This window comes from Entelurus aequoreus, linkage group LG23, assembly GCF_033978785.1.
Source record: "Entelurus aequoreus isolate RoL-2023_Sb linkage group LG23, RoL_Eaeq_v1.1, whole genome shotgun sequence".
NCBI classification, from domain to species: domain Eukaryota; kingdom Metazoa; phylum Chordata; class Actinopteri; order Syngnathiformes; family Syngnathidae; genus Entelurus; species Entelurus aequoreus.
This window is the reverse complement of record NC_084753.1, coordinates 9,615,116-9,635,115: the sequence shown is the minus strand read 5'-3', so window position 1 is coordinate 9,635,115 and position 20,000 is coordinate 9,615,116. Positions and strand designations below refer to the sequence as shown.

Here is a 20,000-nt window from a genome sequence, read left to right as displayed (position 1 = left end):
TTCTAGGCCACACATTCTCACAGTGTTGACTTGAGTTGACTTTGTGTTTATTTACACACACGCATGCATACAACATGATACATCACATATGCATGCATACAACATGATACATCACACATGCATGCATACAACATGATACATCACACATGCATGCATACAACATGATACATCACACATGCATGCATGCATACAACATGATACATCACACATGCATGCATGCATACAACATGATACATCACACATGCATGCATACAACAAGATACATCACACATGCATGCATACAACATGATACATCACACATGCATGCTTACAACATGATACATCACACATGCATGCTTACAACATGATATATCACACATGCATGCATACAACATGATACATCACACATGCATGCATGCATACAACATGATACATCACACATGCATGCATGCATACAACATGATACATCACACATGCATGCATGCATACAACATGATACATCACACATGCATGCATGCATACAACATGATACATCACACATGCATGCATGCATACAACATGATACATCACACATGCATGCATACAACATGATACATCACACATGCATGCATGCATACAACATGATACATCACACATGCATGCATGCATACAACATGATACATCACACATGCATGCATGCATACAACATGATACATCACACATGCATGCATGCATACAACATGATACATCACACATGCATGCATGCATACAACATGATACATCACACATGCATGCATGCATACAACATGATACATCACACATGCATGCATACAACAAGATACATCACACATGCATGCTTACAACATGATACATCACACATGCATGCATACAACATGATACATCACACATGCATGCATACAACATGATACATCACACATGCATGCATACAACATGATACATCACACATGCATGCATACAACATGATGCATCACACATGCATGCATACAACATGATGCATCACACATGCATGCATACAACATGATACATCACACATGCATGCATACAACATGATACATCACACATGCATGCATACAACATGATACATCACACATGCATGCATACAACATGATACATCACACATGCATGCATACAACATGATACATCACACATGCATGCATACAACATGATACATCACACATGCATGCATACAACATGATACATCACACATGCTTGCATACAACATGATACATCACACATGCATGCATACAACATGATACATCACACATGCATGCATACAACATGCATGGCAGCTCCCGCCATCAGTGTGTGAATGTGGAAATAGTGTCAAAGCGCTTTGAGTACCTTGAAGGTAGAAAAGCGCTGTACAAGTATTTACCATTTACCATTTATATTCTATGGCTAGTATGGCTCCTGTTTTCGCAATTTGTGATTGGATACTGACTTGGAGCCAAGTGAGTATCCAATCACAGCGTGAGGTCAGCTAGAAGGCCTTACTGACAACAACTGTTGATCTGATTGGCTATGGCAATTATCTATCAACTGTATGTGCCCGTTCACTTACAGTGTGCACACATTGTTGATTCTGGCAACATAAGCTAGCTGAATTGTGATTGGATACAAAGTAGAAGTTAAAAAAACAGCAGTGGAAGGAGCATATTATGACATGAAGAGAATGACTTTTATCTTGAATTATGATGATGATGATTCCTGGTTATGTTAGGCCAGCAGAGAAGGCCTTGCTGGCCCTGACAGCACACCACTGATATTTTTCCAGCCGTAACCATGTGTTGACATAAATGATGGTATTTTGAGAGGTATTTATGGAAGTCACTGAAGGCCTAGGTGGGAAACACACGTCCCACCACTGGTCAAATGTTTAAAAAAGGTCCGAACAAGTGAAGCTTGAAACTTACCTCTTACAGCGTAGCCATCTTTAACAGAGGCTGGAAATGGAGGAAGGTTGTCTTTGGCATAGATGTCCTGAGCGAGCACTCGACCCATACCGTCTAGAGACAAGAGCGCGGGAATAGTTTGAACATTTCTATTCAACAAGACCAGTTGTCATCATCACATTCTCTTGACTAACTGACCTCTGTAGTTAATGACTTCAATCCCAAGAATAGGAGTCATCTCTAGAACAGTGATGAAGGCTTTGTCCATGGATGTCAGAGGAAACGGGGACATGCGATGACGTCGTGCCACCTTGCTGATGTCCACCGCACTGTGACCTGACACATGTCACAGAGACATTTGGCAGCAGAACTACATGCCAGCAGAAAGTCTGCATGGTAAACAAGACTTACTGGCTCTGAGAATGTTCTCGTTACTGCCACAACGGGACTGAACCTGAAGAGGGACACGGGTTGTCAAAGTAAGGACACAGTGAGTATCAACACGTCCATGACCTCGGACCTCGGACTGTCCAAGGAGGCGGGTGTCTACCTCTGAAAGTTGCTTACACATTTACTTGGGACTTTCGCCAGAGATAAAAGAACCAGTGATTCATAATACAGGATTTATCAACCTTTGTGGATTCATGTTGTGTCTTTTATGAAATGTTATACTCTTATTTTATTTTGTTGGATGTCTTTCTTTTTTTAAATACAACATTTTTAATCAGTCCAACAAAATAAAACACAATAATACAAGTCCAATTCCAAACCAAAGGCGGCCCAGCAACATTGGGAAAAGCAACCAAGAGAGTCATTGAGGACACACAAACAATCCATAGTAGTCAAACAAAAATGAAAAATATCAACAGCATCGATACCAAGAACAATTCTGATGTAACAGTGATTAAAAATCCCTCATTTACATTATCATCACAGCCATTTATAAAAAAAAATTTTTAAATAACTAAACAATCCCATAAGCTTGACAACACATTGTGTGCAATATTTACCACAAAGATAAAAGACTTCATATTTTAGGTTCAGTTAATAGTTGAAACATATTTAAATAATGGATCCCATATTCCAATATATGACTCATTATTATCTCAACTAAATGCTGTTTTTTCTACTGATATCATCTTCATAGCTTGTGTATACCAGTCAGTATTTATTATGTGTGTATACCAGTCAGTATGTATCATGTGTGTATACCAGTCAGTATTTATTATGTGTGTATACCAGTCAGTATGTATTATGTGTGTATACCAGTCAGTATTTATTATGTGTGTATACCAGTCAGTATGTATTATGTGTGTATACCAGTCAGTATTTATTATGTGTGTATGTATACCAGTCAGTATTTATTATGTGTGTATGTATACCAGTCAGTATGTATTATGTGTGTATACCAGTCAGTATGTATTATGTGTGTATACCAGTCAGTATGTATTATGTATGTGTACCAGTCAGTATGTATTATGTGTGTGTACCAGTCAGTATGTATTACGTGTGTATACCAGTCAGTATGTATTATGTGTGTATACCAGTCAGTATGTATTATGTATGTGTACCAGTCAGTATGTATTATGTGTGTATACCAGTCAGTATGTATTATGTATGTGTACCAGTCAGTATGTATTATGTGTGTATACCAGTCAGTATGTATTATGTGTATACTCCAGTCAGTATGTGGACTATCAACATGTATCCATGTTTTAAATATCACCATTTTTGTTGTGATGCATATTGAAATAAATGCATTTGTACAGTTTGCTGCCACGTTACTAAATGGGTTCAGATCACCAAGAATACTAGTTTACATTTAGGAATGTGATTGACTGCATTAGGGTGGCACCAAAAATCACTGTTTTGAATTTTGGATCAGATCTTGGTGGGATTGTTTGGTTAGGCTAGAAAACAACTGAGGTCAAATATTGGGCTCATTTCTGACGTACTTCTCAAAACGGTTATTTTCTTCGACACAAGTTCTACGACCTGGACTTAATCATGTTCTACAGTCCACATAAACGTATTAGTTATTTACAACACACTTGGAATTAGTGTTGCACACGACAAGACCTACCATCTTGTCCACCCAGCCATGGGCCGTGGTTAGTTAGAGGCCAGACTAAGTCAACTGTGCTTTGAACTTTGGCTCCATGCTGACTGGGTAGGCCAACAGGAAATGTGTGCATGTGTGCGTACCTTGGGTGTCGGGCATGATGCGGTGGAAAGGCGTGAGGTCGCCTGAGTGGCCCGGGGTGACTCAGAAGGGGTGGAACTCAAAGAGGCAGAATCTCGAGGAAGCACCTGAACACCTCGAGAAATGATGGAGTCCGGAATCTACAGGTTAAGACAGCGTAAACATTAGGATCATCCAGAAGTTCTTTGAAGCACAACTATGTTCAAGTCAAACTGTAATTGGATTTTTCAACACAAACATTGTTTTATACAGTCTATATAGCTGCTATATATATATATATATATATAGATATATATATATCTCAGCTGCATTTGGGCGGAAGGTGAGGTACAACCTGGACAAGTCGCCACCTCATCACAGGGCCAACACAGATAGACAACATTCACACTTCTAGGGAGCATTTAGTGTTGCCAATCAACCTATCCCCAGGTGCATATATACAACAACAATGCTGTGCGTGAATGCACAAAGGTGAACTTTGTCGATGTTATTGACTTGCGTGGAGTGATAATAATCCATGCTAACATGCTATTTAGGCTAGCTGTATGTACATATTGCATTATTACGCCTCGTTTGTAGCTATATTTGAGATCTTTAATTTCCTTTACTTATGTCCTCTGTGTATTTCATTTATATTTGCATGTGTCATGACACTTTATCTGTATGTAATATTGGCTGCATTTCTGATTGTGTGCTATGTTGTTCCAGACCACAGCAAACGTTACCCAGCTTGCAAAGATTGTTATAAATCCATTATAATTTATTGCCAATTCCTTGAACATGGGCACACTCATCTTTACCTTTGGCAGTTTTAAGCCAGTCATTTCTAGGAGTTATCTCACCCTCTTGAGACACTTACTTACAGTGGTGGTCCAAAGTGTACATACACTTGTAAAGAACATCATCTCATGGCTGTCTTGACTTTACAATCTTATTTTTTTGTGATGTAGTGATTGGACCACATACTTGTTGCTCACAAAAAACATTCATGAAGTTTGCTTCTTTTATGAATTTATTATGGGTCTACTGAAAATGTGAGGGTCAAAAGTATACATACAGCAATGTTAATATTTGCTTACATGTCCCTTGGCAAGTTGACCTGCAATAAGGCGCTTTTGGTACGGAATATGTACTGTACTGTGCAATCTAAAATAAATAAAAGTTTCAATCAATCAATCAACACTTGACTTGGTGCAGTTCAGCTAAATGTGTTGGTTCTCTGACATGGACTTGTTTCTTCAGCATTGTCCACACCTTTAAATCAGGACTTTGGGAAGGCCATTCTAAAACCTTCATTCTAGCCTGATTTAGCCATTCCTTTACCACTTTTGACACCATTGTCCTGTTGGAACACCCAACTGCGCCCAACCTCCGGGCTGATGATTTTAGCTTGTCCTGAACAATTTGGAGGTAATCCTCCTTTTTCATTGTCCCATTTAAAGCAGCAGTTCCATTGGCAGCAAAACAGGCCCAGAGCATAATACTACCACCACCATGCTTGACGGTAGGGATGGTGTTCCTGGGATTAAAGGCATCACCTTTTCTCCTCCAAACATATTGCTGGGTATTGTGGCCAAACAGCTCACTTGTTGTTTCATCTGACCACAGAACTTTCCTCCAGAAGGTCTTATCTTTGTCCATGTGATCAGCAGCAAACTTTAGAGGAGCCTTAAGGTGTGGCTTCTGGAACGAGGGCTTCCTTCTTGCATGGTAGCCTCTCAGTCCATGGCGATGCTTGACTGTGGACACTGACACCTGTGTTCCAGCAGCTTCCAATTCATTGCAGACCTGCTTTTTGCTGGTTCTCGGTTGACTCTTGATCATCCTGACCAATTTTCTCTCAGCAGCAGGCAATAGCTTGCGTTTTCTTCCTGATCGTGGCAGTGACAAAACTGTGCCATGCACTTTATACTTATGAACAATAGTCTGCACAGTTACTCTTGGGACCTTAAGCTGCTTTGAAATATCTCCAAGTGACTTTCCAGGCTTGTTCAAGTCAATTCTTCATTTTTTCAGATCTGTGCTGAGTTCCTTTGACTTTCCCATTGCAGTCTAATGACTGCATGAGCCCTATTTCAATGTGCTCAGAGAAGTCAACAATCATAATCACTCACATGAAGTTAAGAGGCAATGCCATGAAGATCATTTGATTTCATTGTAACTTTTCTACATCACCAAAATTGATAATGTACTGTGCTGTATGTATACTTTTGACCCTCACATTTTCAGTAGACCCATAATAAATTCATACATCCTAGTCACACCCGTTGTGTCCTTGGGCAAGACACTTCACCCTTGCTCCTGATGGGTGCTGGTAGCACCTTGCATGGCAGCTCCCTCCATCAGTGTGTGAATGTGTGTGTGAATGGGTGAATGTGGAAATAGTGTCAAAGCGCTTTGAGTACCTTGAAGGTAGAAAAGCGCTATACAAGTATAACCCATTTATCATTCATTTATAAAAGAAGCAAACTTCATGAATGTTTTTTGTGAGCAACAAGTATGTGCTCCAATCACTACATCACAAAAAAATAAGAGTTGTAGAAATGATTGTAACGTCAAGACAGCCATGACATCATGTTCTTTACAAGTGGATGTACACTTTTGACCACCACTGTACATAACACTTACATAAGGCTTTGAAGTTTTTGCAGCTCCAGACAGATTAGTTTTTTGTATTTTTGGTCCAATTTGGCTCTTTCAACATGTTGGGTTGCTCACCCCTGGTTTAAAGTGTAAAAAGAACATCATCATTTGAGGTCATCCTCCTAATTAGCAATAAGAAAAGTTAAAGTGTGAATGGATGGGTGGGGGAGAGGAAGGGATGGCGTTGCCTCACCTGCTGGTCATGGCTACAGGAGCAGGTGAAATGAGTGGGAAGTGCAGGCGTGGTGCTGGGCAGGTAGGGACCCCCCTTAGCCATGACCACAGCATGGCTGGTCTGATGGAACACAACAACATGCAAGAAAGGGACACACACACACACACACACACACACACACACACACACACACACACACACCCGTGGATCCAGATGAACAGATGCATGACATGAAATGGGCTCATTGACAAAAAGTGGTAATGTTACTGTACATACAGTGGACCTTCACAACTAGCATAAGTACTGGCACAACAACAACGATGAGGGACAGCATGTGACAGAAAAAAACACACGGACTTGACATCATCTAGTCTCCGGCGCCACCTCCGTTCTCAGGTGTGTGCTTTTCAAAATAGAGTTTGTGTCTTCTGTTGATCCAGCCTCCATGTTTGTGTACAACTAAAGTCATGAACTCAAGTTGACATGGATTGACATGGATATTCAGTGTTGGTGTTAACGCACTTTTTGTGTCTTTTTACGCATTGAAATCAGAAAGGACACCAATTTCCGGAAGTCCACGCCTCTTCCGGACGCAGATTTTATTTATTTTTTAACTGCCCGGTTTGCTTGTTTTTAAAAATGTTTTAATCGATTATCACTTTCCGCTGGTGTTTTGTTTTGTTTTGTTTATATTTGCCAGGTCAGATCCATGCCTGTCTCCAGCACAGAAGCAGACTTCACACACGTAGTAGGATGTTAGCGTTAGCCAAGCGACAAATAATGTACAGTGTTTTGGAAAAAAGCATTGTGGGTTTACTTTTAGTCTTGGGTAAGCACAAAAATGAAGGAGTGTTATTTTCAAAGAGGGAGCGCAGTGATCAAAGTAACAATGGCCTTGTTTTTTGGGGGGTAAACCAGGCAGTGGGACCTCACCCCGAATCTCCAGTGAATCCGAAACGGCCGCGGATCCTTCCCGTTTTTTAGTCAGTTTCCAGCGCTAAATATACACAGACTTTCTATTTTTGCCGGACGCCGCACAAAAATCTATTCAATTTAGCTCAAATCTGCAGGTGTTGGACAGGAAGTCATGCACAAAAAAAAATAAAGTATCTGGCTTACTTTCAAAATAAAATACTCTGTCTTCAAGGCGGATTGTATTTTACACTTTGGAAGGTCAACTTGTCAAAGGTTTTCGGACTTAATTTCATCTTGTTGACACACATGGATGAGGACATGCAGATTCTGGAGGTCCAAAATGAAAGAATAATGTACAGGCATATCTTGGGCAGCTAAATGGGGTAACAGGGGTCTGTGTCAAATATCAGCTGATACGGAGACCGGGGAAGCAGAGGGTTGATTGTATGACATGGGGGGGACGCCTAAAAAAATGGAATGGAATCTTAAATATTTTTACTGAATGAGACACCCAGAATGTACATGAAAATAAAGAATGTCAACTATGAAGGATAAAACACTGAATATTGACAACATATGAAGGTCACACCCCCTCTCCATACACATATTTTACAATCAACAAAAATGCAACAAACAGTGAAATATGAACATGAAGAGTAAAAATAAACCCACCTACAATCTGATATATGTGATCACTAAGCTTTAGAACTTTGTTGTGAAAATCTCCTTCCACGTCTGTCCCTGACACCCACATTTCAGGCTCTGGAAACACTCTGTGGAAACACTCTGTGGAAACACTCCACACCCACACTGCTTGGTGCCTCGTCTGAGCTGCTGTCACTTACATGACCATAGTAACTAATTACATGACCATTGTAACTAATTACATGACCATAGCAACTAATTAGATGACCATAGTAACTCATTAGATGACCATAGTAACTCATTAGATGACCATAGTAACTAATTAGATGACCAGAGTAACTAATTACATGACCATAGTAACTAATTAGATGACCATAGCAACTCATTAGATGACCATAGCAACTAATTACATGACCATAGCAACTCATTAGATGACCATAGTAACTAATTACATGACCATAGTAACTAATTACATGACCATAGCAACTCATTAGATGACCATAATAACTAATTAGATGACCATAGTAACTAATTACGTGACCATAGTAACTAATTAGATGAGCATAGTAACTAGTATATGATGCAGATTCCAAGCATGTAAAGACTTAGTATAGTTGAAGGTCATTATAAAACATGAGTGCACATCATAATGGCAGCTACACTTTACATCTTAAACATCTAAAAAAATGATTTGGGAATGTCCGGCGGGCCAGATTGAAAAGCTTAACGGGCCGCATGTGGCCCCCGGTCCTTAGTTTGCCCAGGTCTGGCCTAAACCTGTTAGGTCTTTAAAATGGTCAATTTACGAAAACTGTTTGTTTATTTTGTTGACTACTGACCAAAAAAATAATAAACTCAACACAATAGCGTAAAATATGAAATAATATTATTGATGTCATTCACGTAAGAGACTAGATCAGGGGTCGGCAACCCGCGGCTCCGGAGCCGCATGCGGCTCCTTGACCACTCTGATGCGGCTCAGCTACATACGTGCCGACTCCCCCGATTTTCCCAGGAGAATTATGGATCTCAGTGTCTCTCATAGATTACTCCCAGGGAAACAATAATCCTATTTACACTCTAATTACTAAATAAAGGGCGTGCTCTAATTGCACTGCAGTAATTGTCCTCTATAGCATTTACATACAGCGTGCCAGTCCAGCCACATGTTGCATGTTGTTATTACTTGCACACAGAGGAGACAGCAAAGCATAGTTACTCATCAGCCACACAGCTTACACTGACGGTAGCCGTATCAAACAACTTTAACATTGTTACGTTACAAATATGCGCCACAATGTGAACCCACACCAAAAAAGAATGAAAAACACATTTCTGGAGAACATCCCACCGTAACACAACATAAACACAACACAACCATTACCCAGAATCCCATGCAGCCCTAACTCTTCCGGTCTACATTATACACCCCCGCTACCACCAAACCCCCCCACACATCAACCCCCCCCCCCCTCTCCGTGCGTTGGTTGAGCGGAAGAGTTAGGGCTGCATGGGATTCTGGGTATTGGTACCGTCAGTGTAAGATGTGTGGCTGCTGAGTTAGTACGCCTTGCTGTCACTTACGTGAGCAAGCTGAAATTGCATTCTACGTGTGGTCGAGCAGGTACACTGTTAGGGCAGACTGTAGAGGGCGCCAAATGCAGTGTCATCACGCTCTGATATTCGGGAGTCTCCCGGGATAAATGAGAGGGTTGGCAAGTATGACGCTATCAAGCGCCATTCATTCAAAACTCGCGGGCTGCACTAACATCAAATTTCCACATTAAAATGCGTGCCGGTACGTGTGTCGGAGACCCCTAGTTAACATAGCACAAAGCATTAAAGCTTTGTATGCAGTGTTTTTCATTTTAAAATTTTTTTGTGGCTCCCATTACTTTCTTTAATTTGTGAAACATGCCAAAATGGCTCTTTGAGTGGTGAAGGTTGCCGACCCCTGGACTAGATGTATAAGATTTCATGGGATTTAGCGATTAGGAGTGACAGATTGTTTGGTAAACGTATAGCATGTTCTATATGTTATAGTTATTTGAACGACTCTTACCATAATATGTGAGGTTAACATAGCAGTTGGTTATTTATGCCTCATATAACGTACACTTATTCAGCCTGTTCACTATTCTTTAGACATTTTAAATTGCCTTTCAAATGTCTATTCTTGCTGTTGGCTTTTATCAAATACATTTCCCACAAAAATGCGACTTATACTCCAGTGCGACTTATAGATGTTTTTTTCCTTCTTTATTATGCATTTTCGGCCGGTGCGACTTATACTCCGAAAAATACGGTAAGTGTTTTACTTAATGTGCATTTTCATGTGTCACTTTGCTGCCTCTTGGCCAGGACTCCCTTGGAAATAAGGTTTTTAATCTCAATGGGATTCTTTTCCTGGTTAAAAAAAGTTCAATGAAATAAAAATGGCGTGGCCTTGTCTACTACGGAAGAACAGGGTGGACCAGGACTTGATGTGCAGACAACAAAAACATCTGCTGAATCATCAGTATTATTTGAGCCACAGTGACCTTACTCATTGCTGCAATCATCTATTGCCCTCCAGGTGGACTTTGCAAAGGTGCAAATTACCTTGGCAGCAATAGCAGCTGCGGTGATGTGGGAAGAGCCGTGCTGGTGGTGATTGTGGTGGTGGTGGTGTGAGTGTCGACCTCTCCGCCGCTCGTCTTCCTCCTCGTCCTCCTCTTCACACTGGGTGCCTCGCTCCATGGTGTGCGAGTGGGCGTGCGCGTTGGTGTGGGCGTTGGCCAGCAGGAAGGAAGGAGAGGGCAGCTGCTCCAAGGCGGCATGTACACATTTCACCCTGACCGTGGCCTCGCGGAGCAGATCGATAGCATGGGGCAGAGCCGGCAGGATGAACTGAAAACACTCCTGAAAACAAAAACATGTGGAGTTGTAACATGTGTGAACGGCCACATCTTGTGGAATGTGAGAAAGGGCAAGTGAGGTCTGAAGTCATTAACAAGGTCTTCCAGTCAGCACATCATGGTAGAACCAGCGGACAACTCCCTCATCAAGTGAGTTTGAAGTCATTAACAAGGTCTTCCAGTCAGCATATCATGGTAGAACCAGCGGACAACTCCCTCATCAAGTGAGTTTGAAGTCATTAACAAGGTCTTCCAGTCAGCACATCATGGTAGAACCAGCGGACAACTCCCTCATCAAGTGAGTTTGAAGTCATTAACAAGGTCTTCCAGTCAGCACATCATGGTAGAACCAGCGGACAACTCCCTCATCAAGTGAGTTTGAAGTCATTAACAAGGTCTTCCAGTCAGCACATCATGGTAGAACCAGCGGACAACTCCCTCATCAAGTGAGTTTGAAGTCATTAACAAGGTCTTCCAGTCAGCACATCATGGTAGAACCAGCGGACAACTCCCTCACCAAGTGAGTTTGAAGTCATTAACAAGGTCTTCCAGTCAGCACATCATGGTAGAACCAGCGGACAACTCCCTCATCAAGTGAGTTTGAAGTCATTAACAAGGTCTTCCAGTCAGCACATCATGGTAGAACCAGCGGACAACTCCCTCATCAAGTGAGTTTGAAGTCATTAACAAGGTCTTCCAGTCAGCACATCATGGTAGAACCAGCGGACAACTCCCTCATCAAGTGAGTTTGAAGTCATTAACAAGGTCTTCCAGTCAGCACATCATGGTAGAACCAGCGGACAACTCCCTCATCAAGTGAGTTTGAAGTCATTAACAAGGTCTTCCAGTCAGCACATCATGGTAGAACCAGCGGACAACTCCCTCATCAAGTGAGTTTGAAGTCATTAACAAGGTCTTCCAGTCAGCACATCATGGTAGAACCAGCGGACAACTCCCTCACCAAGTGAGTTTGAAGTCATTAACAAGGTCTTCCAGTCAGCACATCATGGTAGAACCAGCGGACAACTCCCTCATCAAGTGAGTTTGAAGTCATTAACAAGGTCTTCCAGTCAGCACATCATGGTAGAACCAGCGGACAACTCCCTCATCAAGTGAGTTTGAAGTCATTAACAAGGTCTTCCAGTCAGCACATCATGGTAGAACCAGCGGACAACTCCCTCACCAAGTGAGTTTGAAGTCATTAACAAGGTCTTCCAGTCAGCACATCATGGTAGAACCAGCGGACAACTCCCTCACCAAGTGAGTTTGAAGTCATTAACAAGGTCTTCCAGTCAGCACATCATGGTAGAACCAGCGGACAACTCCCTCATCAAGTGAGTTTGAAGTCATTAACAAGGTCTTCCAGTCAGCACATCATGGTAGAACCAGCGGACAACTCCCTCATCAAGTGAGTTTGAAGTCATTAACAAGGTCTTCCAGTCAGCACATCATGGTAGAACCAGCGGACAACTCCCTCATCAAGTGAGTTTGAAGTCATTAACAAGGTCTTCCAGTCAGCACATCATGGTAGAACCAGCGGACAACTCCCTCATCAAGTGAGTTTGAAGTCATTAACAAGGTCTTCCAGTCAGCACATCATGGTAGAACCAGCGGACAACTCCCTCATCAAATGAGTTTGAAGTCATTAACAAGGTCTTCCAGTCAGCACATCATGGTAGAACCAGCGGACAACTCCCTCACCAAGTGAGTTTGAAGTCATTAACAAGGTCTTCCAGTCAGCACATCATGGTAGAACCAGCGGACAACTCCCTCATCAAGTGAGTTTGAAGTCATTAACAAGGTCTTCCAGTCAGCACATCATGGTAGAACCAGCGGACAACTCCCTCACCAAGTGAGTTTGAAGTCATTAACAAGGTCTTCCAGTCAGCACATCATGGTAGAACCAGCGGACAACTCCCTCACCAAGTGAGTTTGAAGTCATTAACAAGGTCTTCCAGTCAGCACATCATGGTAGAACCAGCGGACAACTCCCTCATCAAGTGAGTTTGAAGTCATTAACAAGGTCTTCCAGTCAGCACATCATGGTAGAACCAGCGGACAACTCCCTCACCAAGTGAGTTTGAAGTCATTAACAAGGTCTTCCAGTCAGCACATCATGGTAGAACCAGCGGACAACTCCCTCATCAAGTGAGTTTGAAGTCATTAACAAGGTCTTCCAGTCAGCACATCATGGTAGAACCAGCGGACAACTCCCTCATCAAGTGAGTTTGAAGTCATTAACAAGGTCTTCCAGTCAGCACATCATGGTAGAACCAGCGGACAACTCCCTCATCAAGTGAGTTTGAAGTCATTAACAAGGTCTTCCAGTCAGCACATCATGGTAGAACCAGCGGACAACTCCCTCACCAAGTGAGTTTGAAGTCATTAACAAGGTCTTCCAGTCAGCACATCATGGTAGAACAAGCGGACAACTCCCTCACCAAGTGAGTTTGAAGTCATTAACAAGGTCTTCCAGTCAGCACATCATGGTAGAACCAGCGGACAACTCCCTCATCAAGTGAGTTTGAAGTCATTAACAAGGTCTTCCAGTCAGCAGATCATGGTAGAACCAGCGGACAACTCCCTCATCAAGTGAGTTTGAAGTCATTAACAAGGTCTTCCAGTCAGCACATCATGGTAGAACCAGCGGACAACTCCCTCATCAAGTGAGTTTGAAGTCATTAACAAGGTCTTCCAGTCAGCACATCATGGTAGAACCAGCGGACAACTCCCTCATCAAGTGAGTTTGAAGTCATTAACAAGGTCTTCCAGTCAGCACATCATGGTAGAACCAGCGGACAACTCCCTCACCAAGTGAGTTTGAAGTCATTAACAAGGTCTTCCAGTCAGCACATCATGGTAGAACCAGCGGACAACTCCCTCATCAAGTGAGTTTGAAGTCATTAACAAGGTCTTCCAGTCAGCACATCATGGTAGAACCAGCGGACAACTCCCTCATCAAGTGAGTTTGAAGTCATTAACAAGGTCTTCCAGTCAGCACATCATGGTAGAACCAGCGGACAACTCCCTCATCAAGTGAGTTTGAAGTCATTAACAAGGTCTTCCAGTCAGCACATCATGGTAGAACCAGCGGACAACTCCCTCATCAAGTGAGTTTGAAGTCATTAACAAGGTCTTCCAGTCAGCACATCATGGTAGAACCAGCAGACAACTCCCTCACCAAGACAAAGGGCTAACCACATTTTGAAGTTAAAGTACCAATGATTGTCACACGCACACTAGGTGTGGTGAAATTATTTTCTGCATTTGACCAATCACCCTTGTTCAGCCCATGGGAGATGAGGGGAGCAGTGAGCAGCAGCGGTGGCTGTGAATCATTTTTGGTGATTTAACCCCCAATTCCAAGCCTTGATGCTGAGTGCCAAGCAGGGAGGTAATGGCTCCCATTTTTATAGTCTTTGGTATGACTCAGCCGGGGTTTGAACTCACAACCTACCCATCTCAGGGCGTGCAGAGGTCATATATTATTTTCTCAGAAACTGACAAAGAACGTCATCATAGGTTGTGTTCACCTGACGTCACGTCTGGCTCATTGACTACGCGAGGCTCAAAGTGGTGAGCCAGCGAGCGTCTTTGTCCTACGCTTGCATTGTTTTCAGCTGTTGCAACCCTTCAAATCCAAAAAAGATGAAAGGTTTTTCAGATTTCGTCGCTAGGTTCTCAAGAAGGGCAAAAGACATCAGGATTTGATGAAAGATGACAAAAAAAGGGGCCCGTACTCCAGAGTCAAAGTCTGTGCCCCAGGGATCAGTTTTGGGGTCTATCTTTTCTTGTCGTTAGGAATTTCCAAGGTCATTTCATACCACATGTACGTAGATGACCTTCATTTATCCCTGATAAGACTCTAGTGTTGTCCACATACCAATATTTTGGTACCGCTACCAAAATGTATTTCCATACTTTTCTAAATAAAGGGACCACAACAAATGTCATTATTGTCTTTATGGTAACAACAAATGTTAGTGTACATGAAACATATGTTTATTATTGTCATTTAGTCCTTCAATAAAATAGACAACTTGTCTTTTAGTAGTAAGTAAACAAACAAAGACTCCTAATTAGTCTGCTGACGTATGCAGTAACATATTGTGTCATTTATACACCTATTATTTTGTACACATTATGAGGGACAAACTGTAAAAATGCATTATTAATCTACTTGTTCATTTACTGTTAATATCTGCTTATTTTCTCTTTTAACATGTTCTATCTACACTTCTGTTCAAATGTAATAATCACTTATTCTTCTCTTCTTTGATACTTGACATTAGTTTTGGATGATACCACACATTTAGGTATGGATGTGATACCAAGTAGTTACAGGATCATACATTGGTCATATTCAAAGTCCTCATGTGTCCAGGGACATATTTACTGACTTTATAAACATTATATACTTTTAAAAAAAAGAAAAAACATCTTGTGGTGATAAAAAATATGGATGTAATCATAGTAGTATCGACTAGATACGCTCCTGTACTTGGTATCATTACAGTGGATGTCAGGTGTAGATCCACCCATGGCATTTGTTTACATTGTGACGGTGGTGAGCTATTGTATCCTCCTACGCTGTGTAGTGAAGCATGTTTAGCTATTCCTCTTCCTCCAGTGATAATAATACGGCGTGGCGAAGTTGGTAGAGTGGCTGTGCCAGCAATCGGAGTGTTGCTGGTTACTGGGGTTCAATTCCCACCTTCTACCTTCCTAGTCACGTCCGTTGTGTCCTTGGGCAAGACACTTCATCCTTGCTCCTGATGGGTGCTGGTTAGCGCCTTGCATGGCAGCTCCCTCCATCAGTGTGTGAATGTGTGTGTGAATGTGTGTGTGAATGAGTAAATGTGGAAATAGTGTCAAAGCGCTTTGAGTACCTTGAAGGTAGAAAAGCGCTATACAAGTATAACCCATTTATCATTTATTTATTTAATACTTGTAAGAAACTTACTTTATTTGTCGCCATGAAGACCAGGATTAGTGATTTAGAAGTAGCTAAAACACTGTGGATGGATGTTAGCCATGTGTTAAAGCAGCTCTTCCTGAGGGTGTTTCAGTGTTATAACTTCACCTTTATCTTGACTTTTTACACCAAAATGCGTCCATTCTCCCTTTTCTGTCTACACCAGGGGTCGGCAACCTTTACCACTCAAAGAGCCATTTTGGCAAGTTTCACACATTAAAGAAAGTAATGGGAGCCACAAAAAAAAAATTTAAATTTTAAATGAAAAACACCGCATACAAAGCTTAAATGCTTTGCGCTATGTTAACCAGGGGTCTCCGACACACGCACCGGCACGCACTTTAATGTGGAAATTTGATGTTAGTGCAGCCCGCGAGTTTGGAATGAATGGCGCTTGATAGCGTGATACTTGCCGACCCTCTCATTTTTCCCGGGAGACTCCCGAATATCAGAGCGTGATGACACTGCATTTGGCACCCTCTACAGTCTGCCCTAACAGTGTACCTGCTCGACCACACGTAGAATGCAATTTCAGCTTGCTCACGTAAGTGACAGCAAGGCGTACTAACTCAGCAGCCACACATCTTACACTGACGGTACCAATACCCAGAATCCCATGCAGCCCTAACTCTTCCGCTCAACCAACGCACGGAGAGGGGGGGGGTTGATGTGTGGGGGGATTTGGTGGTAGCGGGGGTGTATAATGTAGACCGGAAGAGTTAGGGCTGCATGGGATTCTGGGTAATGGTTGTGTTGTGTTTATGTTGTGTTACGGTGGGATGTTCTCCAGAAATGTGTTTTTCATTCTTTTTTGGTGTGGGTTCACAGTGTGGCGCATATTTGTAACGTAACAATGTTAAAGTTGTTTGATACGGCTACCGTCAGTGTAAGCTGTGTGGCTGATGAGTAAGTATGCTTTGCTGTCTCCTGTGTGTGCAAGTAATAACAACATGCAACATGTGGCTGGACTGGCACGCTGTATGTAAATGCTATAGAGGACAATTACTGCAGTGCAATTAGGGCACGCCCTTTATTTAGTAATTAGAGTGTAAATAGGATTATTTTTTCCCTGGGAGTAATCTACGAGAGACACTGAGATCCATAAATCTCCTGGGAAAATCGGGGGGGTCGGCATGTATGTAGCTGAGCCGCATCAGAGTGGTCAAGGAGCCGCATGCGGCTCCGGAGCCGCGGGTTGCCGACCCCTGGTCTACACACTGTGTCTGCTTGTAAGTACTCTGTGTGTGTGCGCTGCCCAACATGCTCTTCTGCTTTTCTGTCTACACACTCTGTCTGCTTGCAAGTACTCTGTGTGTATGCGCTGCCCAACATGCTCTTCTGCTTTTCTGTCTACACACTGTGTCTGCTTGCAAGTACTCTGTGTGTGTGCGCTGCCCAACATGCTCCTCTGCTCGTACAACCAGCAATGTCACCACGTGAAGACGCACCGTCAAGCCCGTTAAAAAAAAAAAAAAAAAAAAAGAGGAAGCGGTACTTTTCAAACTGAGTATACCGGTAGTACAGTTTTTGATTGAGTTAAGTGTGTGAGAAAAGCAGCGTTACCAAGGTCCAGCAACTATACCTGAGAGCCTTTCTTGCTCCCCGGAAGGTTGATGATCAGAGTTTTACCACGGATGCCACACACTGGCCTGAGATGGAGAGCACAGGAGAACAGGCTGGAGTCAAAGCACAGTATGTTTTGCTAACAAGTGAGTATTGAAGGATGGAAAGTGAGACTGAAATCTTCACCTGGACAACATGCCAAGTGGCGTGACGTTAAGGGATCCCATCAGCATGGCCAGAGCCATACCTGGAGCCTCTCTCTCGATCACGTCTCTGGTGGCCTACAATGGTATGAGGGATGGAGGGTCAGGCAATGACTGATCAATATTCCTGAACCACAAAAACATTGTAAGTCACCGTTTGATCATGTTCTTATTTGAAACGTCTGCTTTTACAAAAGACAAAAGCAGTGAAGTTGTCAGGTTGTGTAAATGGTAAATAAAAAGAGAATACAACAAATCCTTCTCAACTTATATTCAACTGAATAGACTGCAAAGACAAGATATTTCATGTTCACACTGACAAACTTTGGTCTTTTTTGCAAATAATCATGAAGTTAGAACGTAATGGCAGCAACACATTGCAAAAAAGGCATTTTTACCAGTGTGTTACATGGCCTTTCCTTTTAACAACACTCAGTAAAGGTGTAGATCCACCCATGGCATTTACCAGTGTGTTACATGGCCTTTCCTTTTAACAACACTCAGTAAAGGTGTAGATCCACCCATGGCATTTACCAGTGTGTTACATGGCCTTTCCTTTTAACACCACTCAGTAAAGGTGTAGATGCACCCAAGGCATTTGTTTACATTGTGACGGTGGTGAGCTATTGTATCCTCCTACGCTGTGTAGTGAAGCATGTTTAGATATTCCTCCTCCTACAGTGATAATGCTAAATGTGTATATAAACACATATATAGATATACCTACTCAGTGGCCTAGTGGTTAGAGTGTCCGCCCTGAGATGGGTAGGTTGTGAGTTCAAACCCCGGCCGAGTCATACTAAAGACTATAAAAATGGGAGCCATTACCTCCCTGCTTGGCACTCAGCATCAAGAGTTGGAATTGGGGGTTAAATCACCAATAATGATTCCCGGGCGCGGCACCGCTGCTGCCCACTGCTCCCCTCACCTCCCAGGGGGTGATCAAGGGGATGGGTCAAATGCAGAGGACAAATTTCACCACACCTAGTGTGTGTGTGACAATCATTGCTACTTTAACTTTAACTTAACTACATCTATATATACATACCGGTACATATATACATATATATGTACACATATATACACACACGTTATGTACACTTATACAGTAATATATATATATATATGTATGTGTGTATATATATATATATATATATATATATATATATATATATATATATATATATATATATATATATATATATATATATATATATATATATATATATATACAGTATGTGTATATATGTATGTGTGTGTATATATATATATATATATATATACAGTATGTGTATATATATGTGTGTATATATATATATATATATATATACAGTATGTGTATATATGTATGTGTGTATATATATATATATATATATATATATATATATATATATATATATATATATATATATATATATATATATATATATATATATATACAGTATGTGTATATATGTATGTGTGTATATATATATATATATATATATATATATATATATATATATATATATATATATATGTAAACCCCGTTTCCATATGAGTTGGGAAATGGTGTTAGATGTAAATATAAACGGAATACAATGATTTGCAAATCCTTTTCAAGCCATATTCAGTTGAATATGCTACAAAGACAACATATTTCATGTTCAAACTCATAAACTTAATTTTTTTTTTGCAAATAATCATTAACTTAGAATTTCATGGCTGCAACATGTGACAAAGTAGTTGGGAAAGGGCATGTTCACCAGTGTGTTACATGGCCTTTCCTTTGAACAACACTCAGTTTTGGTTTGGGAAGTGAGGAGACACATTTTTGAAGTGGAATTCTTTCCCATTCTTGCTTGATGTACAGCTTAAGTTGTTCAACAGTCCGGGGGTCTCCCTTCTGCTATTTTAGGCTTCATAATGCA

General features: G+C 41.5%; 1 protein-coding gene across 4 annotated transcripts in view; it reads right to left on the bottom strand.

The window, feature by feature from the left end:
• LOC133641052 (gephyrin) overlaps positions 1 to 20,000 on the bottom strand; it is a 64,069-nt gene that overhangs the window by 32,238 nt on the left and 11,831 nt on the right. For 2 of the 4 annotated variants that reach the window (XM_062034869.1, XM_062034870.1), the window contains exons 5-12: positions 18,074 to 18,168; positions 17,907 to 17,973; positions 11,054 to 11,353; positions 6,911 to 7,012; positions 4,077 to 4,214; positions 2,283 to 2,325; positions 2,070 to 2,207; positions 1,893 to 1,985 (exon numbers count right to left, since the gene is read on the bottom strand). In XM_062034869.1, the coding sequence (XP_061890853.1) occupies positions 1,893 to 1,985; positions 2,070 to 2,207; positions 2,283 to 2,325; positions 4,077 to 4,214; positions 6,911 to 7,012; positions 11,054 to 11,353; positions 17,907 to 17,973; positions 18,074 to 18,168 (976 nt within the window). The remainder of the gene's footprint in view (positions 1 to 1,892; positions 1,986 to 2,069; positions 2,208 to 2,282; positions 2,326 to 4,076; positions 4,215 to 6,910; positions 7,013 to 11,053; positions 11,354 to 17,906; positions 17,974 to 18,073; positions 18,169 to 20,000) is intronic. The other 2 variants (XM_062034872.1, XM_062034871.1) reach the window with 1 other exon arrangement.